This window comes from Aotus nancymaae, unplaced genomic scaffold, assembly GCF_030222135.1.
Source record: "Aotus nancymaae isolate 86718 unplaced genomic scaffold, 86718_ANA_hifiasm-v0.15.2.pri h1tg000014l, whole genome shotgun sequence".
Classification (NCBI taxonomy): domain Eukaryota; kingdom Metazoa; phylum Chordata; class Mammalia; order Primates; family Aotidae; genus Aotus; species Aotus nancymaae.
The window spans coordinates 9,114,948-9,139,578 of record NW_026988425.1 but is presented as its reverse complement, the minus strand read 5'-3'; the positions used below and the strand labels follow the sequence as shown (position 1 = coordinate 9,139,578).

General features: G+C 41.1%; 1 protein-coding gene across 6 annotated transcripts in view; it reads left to right on the top strand.

The window, feature by feature from the left end:
• SEMA5A (semaphorin 5A) overlaps positions 1 to 24,631 on the top strand; it is a 493,544-nt gene that overhangs the window by 296,273 nt on the left and 172,640 nt on the right. For all 6 annotated transcript variants that reach the window (XM_064375855.1, XM_064375856.1, XM_064375857.1 and 3 more), the window contains 3 exons: positions 1,314 to 1,376; positions 12,249 to 12,347; positions 13,995 to 14,208. In XM_064375855.1, coding sequence (XP_064231925.1) covers positions 1,314 to 1,376; positions 12,249 to 12,347; positions 13,995 to 14,208 — 376 coding nt within the window. The remainder of the gene's footprint in view (positions 1 to 1,313; positions 1,377 to 12,248; positions 12,348 to 13,994; positions 14,209 to 24,631) is intronic.

Below are 24,631 nucleotides of genomic sequence, written 5' to 3'. Positions count from 1 at the left end.
TGAGCTGTCTGTTGATTGACTATCACTTACATGTGTATCTTGGTAGTAAGGATATGCAAAATCATTCTTCATCATCTGTGAATATTGATAAATGACATTATTTGAGTAAAATATAAATGTTTAAATGAATATTTACATTATCTTGTCTCAAGGCCTCTCCTTCAAGCCTCCTCTAGGTCTGTTCTGTGGTTTCACTGAAGTGATCATGTCTGCAATCAGTGGCTTAGTCACTAACTCATTGTTCTTCTCTAACAGTGACTAGATCTAAACATCACATCATTACTACCTAAAAGCAAATAGTAAGGGGGGAAAAGTCCTTATGCCTCAGTTTTAGAGCTAAATATAAGCACATGACTAAATTTCGTGTATTTGGTATAAATTCTATGAGTGTGAAAATGCTGGTGCCAGGGTGCTGCCATATTTCCTAATTTGTTTACCAGTGCCTTGTTTATATTTTCCCTTTGATTTAGTCAAAACCATGATAGCTGCTATTGTTTTGGTATTTCCTTATTACACTTTAAGTTCTGGGGTACATGTGCAGATCATGCAGGATTGTTATATAGGTATACACATGCCTTGGTGGTTTGCTGCATCTGTCCCCCCGTCATCTACATTAGATATTTCTCCAAATGTTATCCCTCTCCAAACCCCCACCCCCCAACAGGCCCCAGTATATGATGTTCCACTCTCTGTGTCCATGCGTTCTCATTGTTCCTCACCAACTTATTAGTGAGAACATACAGTGTTTGGTTTTCTGTTCTTGTATCATTTTGCTGAGAATGATGGTTTCCAGCTTCATCCATGTCCCACAAAGGACACGAACTTATCATTTTTTATGGCTCCATAGTATTCCATGGTATGTATGTGCCACATTTTCTTTAACCAATATATCATTGATGGGCATTTGGGTTGGTTCCAGGTCTTTGCTATTGTAAACAGTGCCACAATGAACATATGTGTGCATGTGTCTTTATAATAGAATGATTTATAATCCTTTGGGTATATACCCACTAATGGAATTGCTGGGTCAAATGGTATTTCTAATTCTAGATCCTTGAGGAATTGCCACACTGTCTTCCACAATGGCTGAACTAATTTACACTCCCACCAACAGTGTAAAAGTGTTTCTATTTCTCCACACCCTTTTCAGCATCTGTTGTCTCCTGGTATTGTCATGATCGCCATTCTAACTGGTGTGAGATGGTATCTCAATGTGATTTTGATTTGCATTTCTCTAATGACCAGGGATGATGACCATTTTTCCATGTTTGTTGGCTGCATAAATGTCTTCTTTGTTTTGGTATTTTCTACAGGCTGTGGAATGGGAGTGTGATGAAGCTACCAAGAAGGCCTGTTACAGCAAAGGCAAGTCAAAGGTAAGAAGGACGCAGTTATGAGCAGCCATCACCCTGTTTTGAAGCACTCGACACTACATAAAGCACGTTGATATAAAGAGTATTGCTGATTATGATGCCATGTAAAGTGAAAAAAGCAAGATTCAAAATATGGATACGGTATATTCTCAAGTTTTTAATGTTACATTAAAATTAACCACAGCAATCAATCATTTCCTAAAAGGGTTCAGAACATAAGAAGATCAGATCTAATTTGCCCTTTCTGTCACTAGACTAAGATAATAAATTAATTCATTGATAGCACTGGAAGAAATATGGGCCTGAATTTTTAAACTGTTTTAAATTCCTCCTTTTCTGTTTTACAGCTAAATCTAGAAAGTAATGATATGATAAATGAAATTATTACATAAAATGTTATTTGTGATTTATTCTTTACAATTTATCTCAACATGTGTTTTATAATACACTCTCTTTGATACTAACATCTACATCCCCATGTTCCTATAGAATGTGCAGTTTACGTCTAAGGTTGGAAATATGTTCCTTGAGCACGTGTGTATGTGACAGACTTCTTTCAAATATTTGTCTGGCTCAGAAAGATGCATGACTTTGCCTTTCAAGGAAGTCTATGTGTCTTTGAGAAAATTATTCATGATCAAGTTGAGGAAATCCTTCTGCAGCCTGTGCACAGGCTCACTGTCTTATTCTGTTAGTGAACTTCTTACATTGTATTGGAACATAGACTTTTCCAGTGGTGAATTATGCTTTGGTTTACAGAAGAAAGCAGATATACCACAGAGCAGAAGAGACGGCTAACTATGCAAAGTTGGTCCCAGGACCAAGAGCTCGGGGAAAAAATATGCAAATACAGAGAGCACTGGCAAAAGATCCTCCCCCTTCTGTATTTATAAAAGAGTAACTCTCTATTTTTTTTTCTTTCTTTTTTTTTTTTTTTTTTTTTTTTGAGACGGAGTTTCACTCTTGTTACCCAGGCTGGAGTGCAATGGCGCGATCTCGGCTCACTGCAACCTCCGCCTCCTGGGTTCAGGCAATTCTCCTGCTTCAGCCTCCTGAGTAGCTGGGATTACAGGCACGCGCCACCATGCCCAGCTAATTTTTTGTATTTTTAGTAGAGATGGGGTTTCACTATGTTGACCAGGATGGTCTCGATCTCTTGACCTCATGATCCACCCGCCTCGGCCTCCCAAAGTGCTGGGATTACAGGCGTGAGCCACCGCGCCCGGCAAGAGTAACTCTCTCTTATTTTACCCCATTTCATTGTCTCCTTCCCTGCCTTTAAACTGAATAGCTATGGAGTCAGACACTGAGGCAGGTCTCAGCCAGCTTAGATATGGGATTTCTCAACCCTGAATAAAGAGGTAGGAAGAAGAGACGGAGGAAGATTCAGTCTTAGTCAGGGAAACACTTAGAGACAAGGGGGAAATAAAGCAGGAATTGATGAAGGCTATTTTCCTGAAGATATTTAACCTCAGAAAAGGCCTCTGAGATAAATCATCAGAGATGTAAGGAGTTTTAAATATACTCCAATTGATAAATAATTAGAATCTTATGTCTTCAAATGCTGTCCAAAATAAATAAATAATACAAAGCCCACACATCGGGGACCCCTATAACCTTCTTGGTGAGTTTGTAGAAATGATGTATAGAACTTTTGAAGAGGTGCTTTCTAAATAGTTTCCTTTTTCCTCCCTGTGGTGTTTGAGTCTCAGTGCAGGGGTTGTGTGGCTGAGCCCTCGGCCCCACTTCACTGGTCAGAGCACAGTCCTTTAAATAATACCCCCTGTGCTGAGTAATGAGAGGGGACCTAGAGAGCCAGACTTACATGAAGTGAGGGTGGAAAGATGGCTTTCTTTGTTTCAACTAGTCAGATTCACTGCTGCAAGTGCCAGCCTTTCCATGCTTCAAGCCTGCACTGGGCCTTGCCTGGGGATATCAGTGCCTCCCAGGGGGTGCTCTGTGTGATGCCTCATATGGTTTGGCTGTGTCCCCACCCAAATTCCATCTTGAATTGTAGCTCCCATAACTCCCATGTGTCCTAGAAGGGACCTGGTGGGAGGTAATTGAATTATGGGGGTGGGGCTTTCCCACGCTGTTCTCATGATAGTGAGTCTCACAAGATCTGATGGTTTTTAAGGAGGAGTTCCCCTGCACAGGCTCTCTTGCCCGCTGTCATGTAAGATATGTCTTGCTTCCTCTTCATTTTCTGCCATGATTGTGAGGTCTCCCCAGCCATGTAGCACTGTGAGTCTGTTAAAAAACGCTTTCCTTTAGAAATTACCCAGTCTTGGGTATTAGCAGTGTGAGAACAGATTCATACAATGCCCTAGCTCTCCCTCTTGCTTTTCATCACCTCTTTTCTCTTGGCTTTATCTTCCTTCTGTTACCTTGACTCTTCTTTCTCCTCTTCTTTCTTTCTGGGTCTTAGGGGCACACCCGTAAGCACTATTCAGCTTTGAGCAACCTAGAGAGAGAGATTGCTGATGCACACTTGTCACAGTGTCTGTCCTGAAAATGTGTAGTCGGGAGCCCAGACCTGGGGAGCCCCACCCTCCTTCCCTCTCCCAGGTCCCAGTGCTGTATACATGTCCGATCTTAACATACCCAGCCCATCGTGGGTGTATAAAGATGTTCCACTGAATGAGTGAATGAACCCACGAAGCCCATTCCAGGGCAGTGAATTTTAATTTAGGGTTTCTCCTCCTCATCATTATTGATGTTTGGGGCCAGCTTGTTCTCGGATATGGCAGCTGCTCGGTACATGGCAGGATGTCAGCATCTTCCTTGGTCTCTGTTCACACAGACACGACAATAAAGAGAGCCACACACGTCTCCAGGCATTGCCACACATTAACCTGACTGGAAATCCCTGCTTTCATTTCCAAAATGGTAAATTTATTTGTCACTTTTACATTCTTAATTTTTATTTTTATGCACCCTAGGAGTGCTCTCATATTTCATCTAGATCACATGTATATATTTGTTACAAAGATGTTTAAAAAATTAATAGTTAACTCCCTTCCTGTCTATGAGCGTCAGTCTCCTTGTACTCCTTGTATACTAAACGAGAGTATCAGATTACTTTATGTAGCCGGGGTCTTTCCTCCCCATAGTCTGGAAGTCCATAATTTACAAAGAATCTGTGTGGTTGCCTTTTGCTAATAGATTATTTCTACTTGGGGTGAAAAATTGCTTCTGCTGAATCAGAACAGGCCCACGTTTTGCCTTAAGCTGTGATCATTGGTTGTTTGGTGCTTAGAACTTAAGTAAACTGAACCCAGAGAACTGTTAGGAAAAGGCCATCTTTTGTGACTGATAGGTAATATGCCCTTGGTTCACAGAGGAGACCAATCGTTACCACACTTAATTGAATTTTCTTGATACACAGAAAGCAAATGAGGGAAACAAATATTTTCAAATAAAATCAAACCTTTATGTTTCACACGCTTTGGGTTTTAATGGATTAAAAATAATGGGAAATTTTAGTAATTATTAATTGACTCAAACTGCGTTTGTGAATGGAATTTTTAATGCTAATTTAAGAAGATAGATGAAGATGAACGTCAAACACCATGTACTCTGAGAAAGACAAACCACATGTTCTTTTAGGTTGGATTAAGTATATTGATAAATTCACAGAGAGTTTAAATAACTTCTGCTGCCTTGAAGTAACGCTCGGTTTATGTAACAGAACTGTGTGCATTGGAAGTTCCTGTGTACAAAAATGACGCAGTAGCTTTACAAACGTGTCTGTCTGGATAGCATTGCGACGGGTTCACGGGCGGTGAGAGGAGAGGGCTCTCCATCCACCTTTATAAGTTTCTCTTTCTTATTTGGCATCTCTCTTGCTTTCTTAACATAGTAACTGAACAGTGACCATCCTGTGACCAAGCTGGGTGACCAAGCCCAGCTCCTGAGACAGAGAAGGGAAAGAAGGCAGCCCCTATGAACAGGGGCAGCTGGACCAAATGCAGCCACCAAAGGACTGCCCCTGAACTCAGAATTCAAACAACTCGCATTTCCCCATTTTGACAGTTCCTAGGAGCCCATTCAGAGAACGTTCTCGCAGTCAATTTGACTGATAGGAAACATCTCTGGGTGAATGGAATTGAGACTTTTCTTAGCAGTCATGAGCTTGGAAGGTGAATTCAGCTGTTTTGTAGTTTTGCTTGTGCTGAAGTTCTTATGAGGACTTGTACAGAATTACAAAGTTTCCCTTCTCCCCAAAATAAAAAGAATAATGCAAAATGTGACATCTCAAAAATGAGAAAAATGCCAGCAATTTAAACTGAACTTTGGTTTTTTCCTTCTCTGAGAAAAGTGGTCTGTGCTGCCGCCCATAATGCATTTAGCTGCAGAGCGGAGCTGGAATGTGTGCAGGAAGGAGGTGGCTGGGCCTGCAGGGAGGACACTGCCAGTGCCCACTCGCTGCTCTGATGGGAGCATTCCTCAGCTTGCTGCCACGCGGGGGAGAATAGAGATGACAGATTTCCCCTTGTTCCAGACATAGATAAGATTCCACATGTAATCTTTTAAAAGTACAATTTAGGGAATTAGGGTCAAGAGAAGTTTCCAGATTTTTTATTTGGGCCAGGTTTGTAAAAAAAGGGCTGCCAAGCCCTTGTAAAGTTTGAATTCTGTTTTATTTAGAAAATATTCACCTCACTTGGAAAAGCGGGAGTGACTTTGCCTGCAACAGCTAAATATTCCATGGGAAAAAAAGTGAGTGTGGAGGGGAATCTGTTTTTATGGATTCAAAAAGTTACAATAAAACCTGTTGTATTTAGTTCTTTTGGATATAACATTATAGAAATTGAATTCTATAACTACTTAAGTATCTTTTACACAAATATTATTTTAAACACAAATAGTTCTCTCACGATCTAACAAGAGGTCCTTGTGTGTGTTGGGCTATTATGTCTGACTGACATTCCTCCCACCCTGACATTTAGGAACTGTACAGGGAAACACAGCTGATTATTATGGGAATGAAAGAGCTGCTTTATGTTTCTGTTACACTTAATAATTTTCAAAAGTTTTTGTTCATGATCTCATTTTAGGATTTTTGACACCACGTTCCTAGAATTATTTTGCTAGTTAGTGGGAGAGTTTTGATTAGAATCCAGGGCTCCATGTATTGTCCTCGCTGTCACAGCCTGTGGTCCTATTTACCAAGTTGTCAAATTATGCTGGTAAAGAGGCAAACTCCTGGTGAATAGGAGAAGAAACTCATGACGTCATACTACCTAAGAGTCTTCTGGTGTAGGGCTGGATCTTGACATTTTGTACCTAAGGGTCAATATTTGAAAGCTGTGAGTTTATCAATACACAAGGCACATTGTAGCCCTGCTTTTATTTTATGTAATTGCTTTAAAAATTGAGGCTACTTTAGGTTAAATGCTAACCTTAGGCTAAAACTAGATTATGCACACCTAATTTTATTTTTTTAGTTGAGATGCCCAAACAGGTTTCCCATAAATTTAGCTCAGTTGAAAATACAGTGTATGTGTATTATATTTTATATATTAATACACTGTACATTATATAGCATATATGTATATATGTGTTTCTATATTGCATCTGTGACATGCATGTATATATATTCACAAGTAATACATGTATACAATTATATAGACACACTCTTCATACACATACACACACACACACACACACACACACCTGAGTGGGTGGTATAGTTTTGCAAATGTCACCAGGTAATCATGACTTAGGTTGTTATAGGTTCAACTTTGAAAGGCTCATCCAATTCCTATAAATTGCTTTTCTTCAGCACTTTGATGCTGACAAAGATATTACATTATGAAGAGGACACATCACTTTCATTGGGAGCACTGTGATTAACATAAAGGCTGTCAGGCTTCTAACCCTTATCTTTCCTCCCTAAAATTAATGGGTTGGGTGATGGGCTGGGTGTTGCTAAGTAGACATCTGAGACATCCAAAGAACATACCTGTCTGAAAAAAAAATTATGAAATGCTATATGACAAAACCAATTAATTCATTAAGAAAACAGCCCTAAAACATGTTTTCTCTGCTGGGGCTGGGGCCTTGTGTCCTTCAGACCAGTGGTTATTAGCCAGTGTCCATCTATAAGCCCTTTCTATGAGTCAGCAACCATGAATCTCAGCTACCAATTGCCTTGAAGTCAAGGACAGGTTGATCCGCCTGTGGATCACAGGCCCACATGGGTCGTTTTAATGTTCAAGTGCTGTGATCCAAATATAGATAGATGACTCTCATTATCAACCCTAGAAGCCATGTGCAGCAAGCTGCTAGTAGCCTTGGAGATGTGCACTGTGACTTCTTGGAAAAACAGAAGTGATTAAATCCTCTTTATCCATTTTCAAGGTACAGAAATGGGCTAGAAGTAAAAATTCTTAGATGAGAAAAAGAAAATCTTAGACATGTAAGTATGCTGGTTTATAAGAGAAGGCTTTAAAAGAATCTCCTAAAGGGAGTTCTATAGTATGACTCTACTTTAAAATAGGTGACTCCAAGCAGTACTTCAGACAAGTTCAGGTAACCCATGGAAAGGTCACGTTTGTAACAGAGATTGGTAAAGTGAATTGCCAGCGGATCTGCAAGAGAATTTGAGTTTTCAAATCGTCATGAAGCGGAGACTAATTATTACACAGCCTGAAACTGTTACTCATTTCCATTTTTCTTTTCTTTTTTTTTTTTTTTTTTTGAGATGGAGTCTTACTTTGTCACAGGCTGGAGTGCAGTGGCTCGATCTCAGCTTACTGCAACCTCCGCCTCCTGAGTTCAAGCAATTCTCCCACTTCAGCCTCTCGAGTAGTAGCTGAGATTACAGGCGTACATTACCATGCCTGTCTAATTTTTATATTTTAATAGAGATGGGGTTTCACCACGTTGGCCAGGCTGGTCTCGAACTCCTGACCTCAGGTGATCCTCTTGCCTCAGCTTCCCAAAGTGCTGAAATTACAGGCATGAGCCACCGCACCCGGCCACTCATTTCCTGTTAGTCTCAGTATTGACTATCCAATTCCTAAATTTATCTTCCGCTCAAAAGCTAAATACTTCTACTCTCTTTCTTTATTTGTGTTTTCACATTGTTTCATTGGAATTGTCCCAATCTCTCTTTTTAAAATATTTATTATTTTAAATGAATTTGTTTGGAATTCACATCTGGAATTCACATTCTGTGAATTAAACATGAGGATCCCTTTAAGGGAGTAAGAACGGGAAGGATATGAGATGCCCTTAGCTGGTTGGGTGACTGAGTTCTGCTCTTGACAGTTAAGAAGAAACTCGAATACTACCCACCTGCACAGGTTGCTCTTGTAGGACCCAGTGAATGTGCATACCTACCATTATTGGTGATAACTCAGACCTCTAGTTAAGGCTGGGGTCCACTACACCATTACCTTCCTTCATTAGCTCCTGATCACCACAAGCTCCTCTGGGTTCCTTAGGGCTGGGTCCACCTTCCATCATTTTATAAAGATTCTGCACAGCCTTCTTGCCTCATCATCTGGATCCCTGACATCTTCCTCCTTCCTTTTCTACACTCTCACTCAGTTCTGCGAAGCACACCAGTGATACATGGGGATGTGGCACTAGTAGAGCCAGTGTCTTCACATATTCTCACGTGGTCTTGTGATCAGAACATGCTCTTTTATTCTCTGCCCTAACTGAAATTTGCCCCTTTCCTCATTTACTTTTTCTCTGATTTTCTTACAGTACCAGTTGGGTTTGCCTGGCCCCTCCCTGGCACACTTCTGTATCATGGTTACCTTGGTTATCACACATCCCAACCAACATGCTGGTTCTTCATCAGGCTTCCAAGTGGTCTTCAGGAATGTTAACAACCTACAGTTGCCAGGCACTGTGGCTCATGCCTGCAATCCCAGCACTTTGGGAGAACAAGGCAGGAGGATCCCTTGAGCCTAGCAGTTTGAGATCAGCCTGGGCAGCTTAGTGAGTCTACAAAAAATAGAAAAAATTAGTCATAGGTGGTGGCATATGCCAGTAGTCCAAGCTACTTGGGAGGCTGAGGTGAGAGGATCACTTGAGCCCAGGAGGTCGAGGCTGCAGTGAGCTGTGATTGTGCCACTGCACTCCAGCCTGGGCAACAGAGTGAGCCCTTGTCTCCAAAAACAAAAACAAAAGAAAACAACCTACAGTCTTATTTGCACTTTGTTCTTTTTTGAGGAAGTTAAAGTTAATACCATATTTGATATCTTGGTTATTCTCCTTTCCATGATGGACTGGAGGCCCACGCTTTCTCCTCACAGGACTGCAGAACTCCACTGTGAGATCACATCTTCCCAATCCAGATGATTCTCCTGGAACATCTTACCCTTGCCCATGTTGTTTGTGGTTTACCTTGTGTGGCAAGCTCTTGCTTTTTTTTTTTTTTTTTTGTTAAAGAAAATGTTTTTGTTTTAAGGCAAAAAAAAAGAAAAGTTATTTGCCTTACATTTAAAAGATTTCTAAAAGGGATAGCAACAATCAAAAGCCCCACCCTTCTCCACTGTTTGTAATTTTCCATCCCAGTCCTTATGATGGTGTTATTAACATGTCTGTTTCATCCATTCAGTGCATCAGCTCGCTCCACCCTGTGTTCTGGAAGATGTCTTTGTGGGTCTCCTCTGACAGGCCTAGGCTTCCTGCTTTCAGCCACACTCTGCCTGTCTTTACAAGCTCCCACAACCCTCTGGTTTCTTCCCTGGCCCTCCTGCATTCTCTTCAACCTGGAAGGAGGAACTGCGTGGTTCTTTGAAGTCTTTTGTTTTGTTCTTTCCCTTTAGAACTCTCCTGACCTTTCCCCAGAAAGAAAAACAAAAGAGAACAAAACAAGACAAGCTTCCCATCTCTGGTGTGCCTTTCTCCATTACCAGATTCACTGTCTGCTGTTTATAAGCATTTGGTAATTCTTCTGACGTCTACTTAGATCTTTGTGGTTGTTTTCTGTCTCCCTCAGTTCAGCTTCCAGTGATAAGCGGCTACTATTACTGTGAGGAATAGTGTTAGGAGGATAATCTACCCTTGGTATTTCACTTAAATTTAGAAAGCCAATCCGAGCTGGGCGTGGTGCTCAGGACTGTAATCTCAGCACTTTGGGAGGCCAAGGCGGGAGGATCGCTTGAGCCCAGAAGTTCGAGACCAGCCTGGGCAGCATGACAAAACCCTGTCTCTAGTAAAGAAAATACAAAAATGAGCACTATGCATTGCCACTGTTTCGCTGCTGCTATGCGGTAGACTGGGTCATGGGAAATTAACACTTTCATCTAGAGTGGGGTCCATTTGGTTGAAGAGAGGGTGAGCTATACCATTGCATCCAGATTCCCCTGATTTCCAACATGATGTGATTCAAATCACAGTGTCATTATGCAGCATCTTTCATGCCTCTTTCACTGTTCATTTGCCATGGCAGGCAGTTGATTCACCAGATTCTGGCTTTGTCCTTTCATATCTATCACCTTGTTCTAGGCACGAAATGACAAGAGCCTGAGTTATGGAAGTCACTTCCTCCCTGGCTCCCTTGCTCCAGTCTTCTGTCTTCAGCTTATCATGAACATTTGTGTCTGAGTGGTTCTTTAGTGAGAAAACATGAGATCTCATCAAAACTTCACGCAGTGAAAACATTTAATAGCTCCTTTCACATTCAGAGTAACATGTGAACTCACTACCCGGGCACACCTGGGCTGTTTCAGGCTCCTCGGTTTCTGTGTGAGCTCTTCTGTACATAATGAGAGCACCATGCTTTCTCTAGCCATGACAACTTAACACAGTCTGTTCCTCTTGCTTGGAGTATCTTTTCTCTCCTTTGCTCAGTAAAGTCCGACAGGTATCCTACAAGCACCTCCTCTAGGAAGCCTCACTAAATCTTACCTTTCTTTAACACATCCTAGTTGTCAACTTCTTCAGGAAGCCTTCCTACACCTCTTCCCTTTCATATTCCTTTGGATCTAGGAATATGCTATTCCTCCGGGTGTCCTCATTATAGCACGTGGACAGCTCTGTGGTAATTGTCATGAACCTGTATGTTTCTGCCAGGGGCCTGAAATGAGACTTCTAGCCCAATGGCTACCAAAGAGGAGCTACTCAGTGAATGCTTGCTAAATAAACGAGGAGCTCTGCAGCTCACATGTCCATCACTGCTATGCCCATACCCTGGATTTTCTAAAATCACTTTGCAAATCACAAAAAGTATTCCACTCTAGGTCATCCCTCAGCCTACAGTTTTGTCCCAAATGTTTCTAACATCTTTTCCTCATTAAACATATTTTTACTCTTCAATTGATGAATTAAAAATGTGTATACATACTTGCTATGTATTTATAATACACAGTTTGATCCCATAAAGTAAAATTTGTTCCAGTTTGTATACAGGGTTTCTCGTGTGACTTTCTCCTCAAGAAGGACTTACAGCATTTTCTCAAAGTCCTGAGGAAGTTTTCCAAGGCACTGTTTCATGAGCAGCATCTAATAGGTTCCTTTTATTTATTTTCCTAATACCTGTCCAAGGCAATTTAGTGTTTGTGCTACTATCAGATACAATTCAAAATGAAACCATTTCTGTCAAAATTAGATGCATGCTTTGATAATTTAATTGAACATATATTTATCTTCATGTTCTTTATCAAACAAGGTGCAGGTATAGAAAGTAAATTTATTTCAGAAAAGTCAAATTGTTTAATAGCTTTGTTGTTATTTTTTGGTCAATATCTGAAAGGTTTGTTTTTTAGTGGTTTACATTTTACTAATTGTTTACATATTTATTACATAAAATGTGTCCATTCTCACCATTCCTCTTGCACTCAGACTTTGTTAGCATGTTTTTCATTTTTATATAAATATATATATATATATGTTCTTTTTTCTTTACAGGAGGAATGTCAGAACTACATCCGGGTGCTTCTGGTGGGTGGTGACCGGTTATTTACCTGTGGGACCAATGCATTCACACCTGTTTGCACCAACCGCTCGGTATGGCTTCCTTTTGCACCTCAAAAGAATTTAATATCACAAGAAGCAAAACACTGTATTGAAACATTAGTTTTAAATGAATTTCTATACACCAAAATGTGGCTGTTTAATTCAAAAGCACCTTTTGTCAATTTGAATAAATTTTTAATTTATTGATGTATTTCTATTCAGGACCATCAATTAGATAAAGAACTGGAAATAATTACAATTTGTATAATTAAACTTAAATATGTTTCTAAACTATTTCAACGAGCATTTTCCTCACCAGTGACTTTAAACATTAATCCTAAACAAATTCTTTTTTGTCTTACTCTGCTTTATGGTAGAGACACTTTTACTGTTGTTTATTAAAATTATTGAAATGGTCTAAAATCACCATCCACAGGAAGAAAAAATTAGTCTACAAATTGGATAAGAGGTTTGTTAAAAAGAATAAGCAAACTAAGATATTGAACCCTAGGCAGCATCCAGTTATAACTGACCCTCTTTCTCATCTTTAACCTGGCAATCATTGACAGAGTAATTTTTAGCTGCACACACCATAGCAGTAGCATGGTAGGGTCAGTAGAACACATGTGGAATCTTCCTCATTCAGGGTATGAATGCAGTCTTCCTCAGGGAATGTGATGAAGAAATGCATTCATTCCCCGGTTGCACAACTTTCTTCAAGGTCTTAATTGATCATCTGCTTTTACTGTTCATGATTTCAGATTAGCATTCAGTTACTGAGGGAGGAGATGAATGATAAGGGGTGTGATGCTCAGGGACTCTCCAGGTGCTGCACCCTTCCCTGCAGCACTTTTACCAGTGCAATTGTTCAGTCCTCAACATCTGTCCCACAAGATCGCTAGTCTTTGGGACCCCATTTTATAAAAGAAGAACCTGAGACATAAAGAGCTGAGGGAAATTAGCCAGGACACACCTCTTATAGCAGAGCAAACTGTGCCTGTATCTGCTGACCTGACCCTTCTGCTCCAATATCTCTCAAGCGAGAACCAAGAACCAAACTGAGCAAAGATTCCACCAGTGCCCAAGAGCTTTTCTCATTAAATGATTGGTTGGGAATCCAGCATTTGGGAAGCCGGATTCATACGAAATGACTCCAAGACTCTTGGATCTCTCTCTGAAAACTGGAAAAAAAAAAAAAAAACGGAAAGTGTTGGAAATGCAGGCCACATGATGCTGATTATCCACACATCCTTACATCTGAACATGTTGTTCGAGATATTCATTATATTTTGGTTCACTTATATTGATATTGATAGAATTATATGCAATTCTTTATTATGATCCTATTTCTGTAAATATTGACACTGATTTTTAAGTTAAAGTGGAAAAGTATGCAATAGTTTTGCATTATAAATCAACGGCACATATACAATGATCTTATTTCTTACTGTGTGAGTATCCAGTGGTATGAGGTTCAGTAACTCTAAACTGAGGAGAAAGAGACTGATTGACGGACTGTCTTACTGTGAGCCCAGTGGGCTGTTTTTGTCAGTTTGAGTGTAAAAGTTGGTCGTCTCTCACCAGGAGCCCCAGAGAGGCTGTTGCACAAGCGTCACTGTGATTGTGGCAGATGTGATCCATAAGCATCCCTAAAGGGGCTTGTGCAGAGATAACTGTTTTCCTTCTCATCCTCCGCAGTTGAGCAACCTCACTGAGATCCACGATCAGATCAGTGGCATGGCCCGCTGCCCCTACAGTCCCCAGCACAACTCCACAGCGCTCCTCACAGCTGGTGGGGAGCTCTATGCTGCGACAGCCATGGATTTTCCAGGACGTGATCCTGCCATTTACCGAAGCCTGGGCATTTTACCACCTCTCCGCACGGCGCAGTACAACTCCAAATGGCTCAATGGTAGGCCTTCCGACACTCCTGCTTTCCCACCCCATTTGTTTTTGATTCCTGGTTATTTGGTGCTCAAAAGCAAACAACAGCACTCTAAATAAAGACAAATTCTTCATCCTTGAAAGAAATAAAAATGTAGCTTGTTCAGGACTCATGATAAAAAGAACATCATGCTATTTAGTACTTGGAAGAGATCTGATATTCCCAACTGTAGATCATGATAATAGGGTTAATGTTGATATGACCACTCATAGAAGCTAGCTGTTTTTTTTTCTATATTGTTGTTTAATGTCTAGAAAATTTGACAGTTTGTCATAGATATGTGTGGACTCCTGTGCATCACTTCTTAACTTTCTTTTTACGTGTCTAGAAATTGAAATTATTAACGTGGCATGTCATTTTCACACTGTGTAAAAGAATGTGTTTGTCTATAGGTAACTCCAAAAAGTTTGACAATTAAAAATGTAAAAAATGAATGAACTCATATACTTAGAAGTTAGTAGTAGGCATCTTCAGGGTTTATTAATTCAGTGGCTCAAGAGTTAATAAGGAGGCAGGTATTCACTGCGGTCTCTGCCATCCACAGTTCTGTAGATGGGCCCTCAGGCCACCACTGCTTGTGGTTGCAAAATGGTTGCTGCAATTTCAGGTATTGCATGTAAACGTGGCAATATTCCCTGGAAGAAGAGCCACATTCCTGTGCCCTTTTCACCTGTATATTTCTTTTTAAAGAAACCAGAAACCTTTAGAAGACTTCTTTCAATTCTGGGTCAGAACTTGATCACTTGCTCACTAAGCAATCAGAAGATGGTGACAACCATCCAAATTGAGGTTCGCTGTGTACAAAGTCCTGATGTGTGTGAGCTGAAATGCAGCCCTCTGTATATCTGTGCATTCACGTGTGAGTGTGGTTACACACACACAAACACATACACATACCTACAAAGGCAACTTATATCTACCATGTGTAATCCGTTGCCCCAGTTTGTATAAAGGTGAAATCTTGAGAATGGGTGGACTTTTGTCACATATCAGCTAATTATGTAGACCAGAGTTTTTCAGCCTCAGCACTAATGATGTTTTGGGCCAAACTGTTCTTAGTTGTGGGGGCGGGGTCTTGTCCTTGCCATTGCAGGATGCTTAGCAGCATTTTCAGCCATACTCGTTATATGCCAGCAGCATCCTCCTCTGCCCAGTTGTAACAACAAAAAAATGTTTTCAGCAATTTTTCAGTAGCCCCTGGGAGAGGGGAATTGACTCTAGTTGAGAATCACTGGTTTAGACTCAGCATATATGCAAAACTATGGATATGTGTATATATACTCAATGCAAATATTTTGCCAAATTATACAGTCAACCTAACCACCAGAGTTTGACTTTAAAAGACTGCCTGTAGAAAAAAAAGGTTTTCCTCATCATTAACTTTCTCAAGTAAACCGAATGCCTCTGTTTCTTCCAAAGGGAAGCATGAATTGTTTTCCCAAACTGAGGCACTAACTAGATGTCTCCCATTAATATCATTCGGTTGAACTGGCTCCACCGAATCAACTGATTCTCTATGGGTGGTCCCCTTTTGGCCCTGACATTTTTGTCTGCGCAGCTTCAAGTTGTTCTTTCTATCTGTTTCTTGATTCTGACTGGCCAAGGAAGTTTCCACTTGAAAATCAAAAAGACTCCTTATCCCAACGAAGGCTTTGTAATTAGAATTTGCCAGAATCAAAGTAAAAAGTAATTGGGAGCACTCTCTCTTTTCCCACAGTGATACCTTAAGAATATCCTGGAAAAACAATGCAGGTCATAGCATGAGTTATAAACACCAGCTGTCTTCTTACATGTGACTCAGAGACCACCAGCTGATCAGGCAGTCAGCATCAGTCAGCCCCCTGGTTGTCAGCTTCTGTCAATTCTCCCTTTCCATTAGAGAGTCCTGTGATGCCATCCAGGCAATGGAAGAGCTAAGACAGTGTTTACCACAGTCAGGTAGGCATAACGTTGTTATTTGTTGTACAAAGATATTGATGTTTCCAATTCCTAAAACATTCTGCTGTTCATTTATAAGATCTGGTGACAGCAGAAATTGAAAGTAATTCAGAGGCAAACACGGTGGCTCTACCACTCAGGCCATGAGGGCAGCACAAATTGCCTGACAGCGAATAGCCTGCATTTCTTAGGAAAGTAGCATTCCTCCTGCCCACCCCCACACTCCTTCCCTGGCCTCCAAGACCCTCACTCCCAGGGTAGAAAGCCAAGAGCCCTGCCTGAGGACTCTGAGTTCCTGCATATGAGGTGCTGTCTTTATACCTCTCCCATGTTTTGTTAGGGCACTTTCTGCTGCTGCTAACCCTGGGATACTATTTCCATTCCTGGTTGGCCCTGATTTGCTTCTCTGATTGACCCTCCATCCAGGATTGTATCATTCTTATGCCTTTGCATCCTCATAACTTAGTTCCCGCTTACAAGTGAGAATATACAATATCTGGTTTTCCATTCCTGAGTTAGTTCACTTGGAATAATGATCTCCAACTCTTTCCAAGTTGATGCAAAATACATACTTTGTTACTTTTTTATGGCTGAGTAGTAGTCCATGGTGTATACGTATCACAGTTTTTTATTCCAAAATTGTAACTACCCTGCCTTACACCACGCCTGCCAACCAAGGACCATTCACAGATCTGGTCTCAGCTCTGACTTAGTCCATTTATGCGATGGTCACTCCCAGCGGGATCCTCCTTGTAGTACTGTTAGCTCAGCCTCCTCCATTCATGTTCATTTCTTTGTTTTCCAATTTTGGTTGTGGGCTCTGTATTAGTTTTCTAGGGATGTCATGACAAAGTATCACAGCCTGGGTGCTTAAACAACAGACATTTATTTGCTGAAAGTTTTGGAGGCTGAAAGCCCAAGAGGAAGCTGTGGGCAGGGTTGGTATATCCTGAGGCCTCTCTTTGGCTTGTAGGTGTCATCTTCTCCCTATGTCTTCTTAACATGGTCTTCCCTCTGTGCGTGCCTGTTTCCTAGTCTCTTATTCTTATAAGGACAGCAGTTGTATTGGATTAAAGCCCACTCCTATGACCTCATTTTAGTCCAGTTACCCACGTAAAGACGCTGTTTTTTGGTGTAGTTAAATTCTGGAGTACTGGGGGCTGGGACCTTAACATAAGTTTTAGGAGACACAACTCAGCCCAGAGCAGGCTCCATGATTCACCTCTTATATGAAAAAAAAAAAAAAGAATCGTCAATGAAGAATTCCAGCTAAACTAAGTTTCCTGAGTGGAGGAGAAATAAGATTCTCCTCATGTAAGTAAATGTTAAGTGACTCTGTTACTACCAGACCTGCCTTACAAGAGATCTTGAAAGGAACACTAAATGTAGAAAGGAAAGACTGCTACCAGCTAATACAAAAATACCCTTAAACACACAGACCAGTGTCACCATTAAGCAACCACACAACCAAGCCAACATAACAACCAGCTAACAACACAATGACAGGATCGAATACTAACCTTGAATGTAAACAGGCTAAATGCCCCACTTTAAAGGCACAGAGGGGCAAGGTGGATAAAGAGTCAAGACTCAATTGTATGCTATCTTCGAGAGACCTGTCTCATATGAAATGACATCCATAGGCTCAAAATAAAGGGATGGGGAAAAATCTACCAAGTGAATGGAAAACAGAAAAAAAAGCAGGGCTTGCAGTTTTAATTTTAGACAAAACAGCCTTCAAACTAACAAAGATCAAAAAGACGAAGAAGAGCATTACATAATGGTAAAGGATTCAGTTCAACAAGAAGACCTTATTATTCTAAATATATATGAACCCAACACAGAAGCACCCTGATTCATAAAGCAAATTCTTAGAGACCTTCAATGAGACTTAGACTCACACACAATAATCATGTGAAACTTTAACACTCCACTGACAATATTAGACAGATCATCGAGGCACTAAATTAACAAAGATATTCAGGACCTGAATTCAACATTGAACCAAATGAATCTGATGTAGCTTTACAGAACTCTCCACCAAAAAAACTACAGGACATACATTCTTCTTGTTGTCACATGGTACATACTTTAAAATTGACCACATAATTGGACATAAAACAATCCTTGGAAGATGCAAAAGAATCAAAATCATACCAAGCAAATTTTCGTGTTACAGTCCAGTCGAAGTAGAAGTCAAGACTAAGGAAATCACTCAAAACCAGGTAACTGCATGGAAATTGAGCAACATGCTCCTGATTGTGTAAACAATAAAATTAAGGCAGAAATCAAGAAGTTCATTGAAATTAATGAGAACAAAGATACAACATACCAGAACTTTTGGGACACAGCTAAGGCAGTGTTAAGAAGGCAATTTATAGCACTAAATGCTCACATTGAAAAGTTAGAAAGATCTCAAATTAATAAGCTAACATCACAACTGAAAGAATTAGAGAAACAGGAACAAATCAACCCCAAAGCTAGAAGAAACAGGACCAAATCAACCCCTAGAATCCTAGCTCAGGTATGCATCAGATATGGCCTGTCTTTAAAGGGCAAATCTCTCTTGAGTTCCACAGTGCTTATATGGACAACAAATAATCAAAATCAGAGCTGAACTGAAAGAAATCAAGACATGAAAAATCATTTGAAATATTAGTGAATCCTGAAGTTGGTCTCCTGGAAAAAAAAAAAAAAGATGGGCCAGTAGCTAAACTAATAAGAAAAGAGAGACGATCCAAATAAACACAATTAGAAATGATGATGAGAATATTACCACTGATCCCACAGAAATAAAAATAACCATCAGAAACTACCAGAAATTTATTGTCTTAATGTACTGAAGGCTAAAGGTCTAAAATCAAGGTGCAAGCATGGCCATGCCCTCTCCAAATCCTTGAGGGGAGAATCCATGATCACTTCCTCTAGCTCTGGCAGCCCCACTCCTTGGCTTATGATAGCTTGACTCCTATGTTTGCCTCCATCTTCACATGCCAATCTTCCTGTGCCGCTGTCTAAATTCTCCTTGCCTTATAAGGATACCAGCCATATTGTATTAGAGCCTAATGATCTCATCTGCACAGACCCTGTTTCCAAATAAGGTCTCATTCATATCTTTTGGTTGGGGCATGGGTACATTCAAACGGTCCTAAGCAAGAAGTGCTCAGTTGTTGAAATCTGAAGTCACAACACCTTACTTTCTGCTGATAATCTTAACGCTCCTTTTTGTACTGCTGCTAAATCTGTTTACTATTCAGGCTTCCCATCTCAGCCATATTATCCTCATTGTTAGCAGATGGCATTGTCTTCCTGTTTCCCATGAGAAGCAGAAGTCCTGAGGTAGGGATGGCGATCTCCTGTCTGCTTTGCCCAAGGCAGAGGGCTGGTTTACATGAGTTTCTTCCTTCCTCTCTCTAGAGTACTTCTGTGGACAATGCATTCAGTTAAGCTGCTGCTTTGTCCACCCTGCACCCCTCTCTGCCTTGATGTCTCTGGGGAAGGGCTGCCTCTCTCCTCTGCAAGACTCAACAATACCAGACCCAGTAAGTCAAGAGTCATCATTGAGTTGAACAATGCTAAGACTCTTAAGTATTGCTGATGCTTGAGCTTAACAGTGACGTCAATCTTGTGTTGCTGATTCGACATCTGAATTACTATCTCAAAGGACTACAGGGGAGGCTTGGCAGAAATGAGGGCTCTCATAATCTAGCCTAAGATGAGCACAAAGGTACAAATCATGCATCATTAGAACATGTGAGCAGAGCATAGCAGGCTGTGGCCTTTTGTAACTCTAGGACCCAAAGCTCCAAAACTAATCTTCAGGCAAATGATGATACTGGCCTATCCATGGTGACGTCTGGCCAGGATTTAGAGATCCCTGAGTAAGGACCTACCAGACTTCTAACCTTCCCACAACACCCTGGAGAAACCCATCATAAGTATCTGGTATGGTTCTAAAAACTTGCCTTTAGCAAGCCAAGTCCTTTGGATTTTATACTGGAGTTCCAGGTATAATTTCTTATGACACCACCAGCATTACTGGTTATATATTGATGAACACACACTCCCTGCCCCCTAATCTGCACCTGTGCAGGGAGACCCAGAGGGTGGCAGGTGCTGTCGCCTGTCAGGACAGGCTGGATTGGAGAGGGCCAGCAGACCTGGTCTGGGCTCTGGAAGCCTTTGTGGGTGCCACCTGTTTCCTCCTGCCTGCCACTGTGATCTGGCTCTGGCTGTTTTTACAGCCCCAGCTCCTGCTACCTTTCCGACAGGCATGCTTGGTGCCCATTAAGGAGCAATGTGCAATTTCCCGGGAACAGGCTGCCTCCCTCACCGTGTTCCTTTGCAGTTTGTGCTTATTTTGTCCTCACTTCCCTTGATTTTTTCCTCCTGGCTAATTCTGGCTCCTAGTTAGTTTAATTTAAATTACCACTTTCCCCAGCCTCTGGTGGGTCTGTTCCATCCCTTTCTCCTACTGCTTATGATTGCACTTTCTCCCATACTACTGGCGCTCTTGGTCCGTCTCCTGCCCCAACCTTACAGGAGCCCCTGTTTCACTACAAGAGTGCTGCCATGGCCCTCCTGCTCCCTTCCTGCCCTCATCTATGGGTTCCCTTGGCGTTAGCCTCAGAAATGCCACACAGCGCTGCTGGTTCTTCTTTCTCTTTCAGGGCTCAGCAAACATTTTATAAAGGGCCAGTAAATAAATATTTTAGGCTTTGCAGTTCATATGGCCTCTGTTGCATCTTTTCAATCTTGCCATCATAGTGTGAAAATCTCCACGGTCAATGGATGCATGAGTGTGGCTGGGTGCCAATAAAACTTTATTCACAAAATGAGCGGCAGGTAGGATTTGGCCCATGGGCTAGAGTTTGCTGGCCCCTGTCCTGTCTGTAAACCTCTTCCCCCAGACAACCCATCTGGCCAACTGTCTCATCTCTTTTGAGTCTTTGCTCAAATGCCACCTTCTTAATGGGACCCTTACCTCATCACCTTATTTCAGATCACAGGCCCCTCCTATCCAGCCCTCTTGACCCTCCTTACCATGTTCAGTTTTAGCCTCGGCCATTATGACCTTTTAACATGTTTTCTCCTTCCACCACTAGAATGAAAGTTCCTAATGACCAGGGCTTCTGTGTGTTTCTCAGTGCTGGGTCCCACATGCTTACAACAGTGCCAGCATTAAAGTAAGCACTCTGTCAACATTTTTCTAATTAATTAATTAACCAGTGCTATGGTCTGAACGTTTATATCCTTCCAAAAGCAGTAGGTTAAAATCTAACCTTCAATGTGAGAGTATCGGGAGGTGAGGCATTTGAGAACTGACTAGGTCATAAAGGTAGAGTCCTCATGAATGGGATTAGTGTGGAGTAAACAAGACCCCAGAGAGCTCTCTCTTTCCTCCCACCTTGTGAGGACACAGAGAGAAGATGCCAGCTGGGAACTAGAAAGCAAACCCTTGCCAGACATCCCATCTGCTGGTGCCTTGACCGTAGACTTCTCAGCCTCCAGAACTGTGGGAAAGAAATGTTTGTTATTTATAAGCTTCCCAGTTTATGGTATTTTTGTTACAGCAGCTGAAATGGACTGTCTACCATTGGGTGGGTACTGCCTTCTTTGTTTCCTCCACTATTTCATGAGGAAATATTTCCCCTCCTATTTCATAAGAAGGGGTTCTGTGGCAGCCTGCTTTATGTCCTCAGGATCTTATACAGTGTCTGAAATATAGATGGGGATTAATCCATATTTCTTGAATGAGCAAGAGGTTAGTACTTTAGCACATGGTTAATACTTTACTACTCACCTATATTCTGCTAACAGGAGGTAAAAAATGGAAGCTTTTGAGATGGATCACCAGAAAAAAGAAAGCCAACATTAGCCATTCACAAATAGCAGAAATAGGAATCATGTTAAACATGGAAGAATATTCTATTAATTGTATATCAGAAATAAACAGGAACAGAAATACAGATATATATATTTGAAATTGAATCAGGTACAAAAATGTACAACATCTTCCTTTTGAGCCCCAATCTCACATGGACCCCCATTTACAGTCATCATTTATTGTCATTTCTCAAAGGCAGTGCAATCCATTGGATAACATTCTGGATGAATCTGGAACATTGTTATGTGTTTGGTAATGAATACGTTTCAAAGTCGTATTTTTCCCTGTGCCAAAGTCACTCTTAAAACAAATTTATGTGTTTAGAGAAATACCTTAACAGCTTTAATGCATTAAAATATTAATCGTTAATAACTATGTGAAATGATTACTGTAAGGCAGGATAATAAATGTTTAATGGTCGATGCTTAAAATAGAGAAGCAATAAAACTTGCCTTCAAGAAACTGGCAGTCAAGTTGGGGAAACAATAATCCCATGAAAAGGAGAAAATGTATTTCCAAATTAATATTGTGCTAATTGAGTTTGTGAGCTCTGAAGGAACTATGTGCTTGCACACAGACAAACAACTTTAGGAGGAACTTGGAAAAATAACTCCTAAATGAGCCTTAATAACTCAGCATGAACATCTGAGTCCACACAGCCTTATTAACACTCAGAGACCTGCTGGCTTTCCTTCTCTGGTGGAAATGTGTACTTATCCCACTGGGTTCTCCCAGGGAACTCCACAGTGTCCTGCATTAGCTGAGATTCCAGCCAGGATTTCATATGGAGGTGAACTCACTTGAAATCCACAAGCATTCTCTTTCCAACAGTATCATTTTTTGTGAGCTATTAGAATTCTAGTTGAGAAAACACTTTGGGTAACAATCTTAAGTTCTCTTGGTTTGAAATACATTGATGGTGTTACCCAAGCATTAAGTAGACGCTTGGGGTCTTTAAAATGCAGTTATTAACCTAATGATTAATGATAATTTACTTGGAGGATGAAAATCTCCTCTGTGCTTAAGTCAAGGAGAAATTGTTTCTGCTTGTCCTGAGGAGAGGTGCTTCGCGGAGCTCAGTGCTTCCGCTTGGGACCAGGTGCCAACTCCAAACAGCCTAAGCACAGCCAGGCTGGCGAGACTTTGTTGGGCTCCACCCTGGGGACAGCGAGAGCCTGTTTGGAAAGGTGCACACAGCACAGTACCTGGAGGTGTGACTGGTCTGCAGGAGGTGCTTCCTATGCTGAAAAGATTTGCTACAGCTGGAAATTCATAAATGGAAGCAGAAGTCAGAGAACAAGCAAAACAAAGACAGATGAGGATTGGGAATGAAGTGTATGTGGGTACCAAAATACAAATATTTTCAAGGAAAAGAAGCAGCTCTGTAAAGCCAGAATAGAACCAAGACTGCATAGTCAGCAGCCTAGTTTTTATTTTATTTTTTTTTATTTTACCAAATAAGCACCTGGGGAGATGCTTAAAAAGAATGTACTTGTGAACAATGAGTGTTTTTCAGCATTGCAAGTGCATGGCTGATATCTAACTCATTTAAGTTTAAACTTGCTGGGGTGAGGAGACATGGATGGAAAGTATGTTGAGCGAAGCTGTGTGACATGTGACACAGCACAATAGGATGCCTTTTCTAATATTCAGTCCTGATTAGGCCTTTCAGTGGGCATTGCCTGTTGCCTATGCCATGTGGAATGGCTACATTTCCAACATGGTGCTATAAATCTAATCTTATTATCTTTGTAGGTCAGAAATCATTTTAAATAAATGGCAACCATGCATATCACCTGCCTGCCATGTCCTTATTGGAGTATCTGCTACTTGTACTTATTACACCATCCACAAGGAAGAGTCACAATGGCTATGGATAACATGCCAGGTAGATGGGAGACTCCAAATCCATGTCATCTGTCATCCTTCTCACAGTGTCTTAAGGGAGATTATTACATCATGCTCCTTCTACAGATGAGCACTGTGGGGCTCAGAGGGACTTGCCCCCTGAACACAGGTTGTACCTGATGTGTACCTGAGCTAGGGCTTGAAAACAGATCCACTCCAGAGCATGCATCCTTCCTCTCTACGTGCTGCTGACCTTCCCTTTGTTTAGTTGACATTTTAGGAAATACCAACGTTACAAGTGGCCTCCATCTCTCTCTCCTGATGCCTGCATTTTCATTCATGAGCTGCCATGGAAGAGGGGCATGGGGACTTTGGAAAAGGTTGAGAGCCTTTTTTTGATGTTTATAGCCTTGCATACATGATGCAATGAACTAAGGTTATTAAACCCAAAGCAGGAAGGCCTGTGTGGTAATTTAACACAGACCTTTATGGTTACAAAAGTGTGTTTAAGTGACGCAGTGAGTCAGTTCTCATGGTGCTCTGAACACACTGTCATGCTCCATCCTGTGCATCGCGCACAGAGGGCCTAAAAGCTGGGGAGCCACAGGTCCCCTCCAGTCATGTAAGGAGCGTTCTATACTTGCCCATACATCTTTTATGACCTTTGGATTTTAATTTGCACATTCCGAAAGAAAAGAGATGAATGAAACTTTCCTT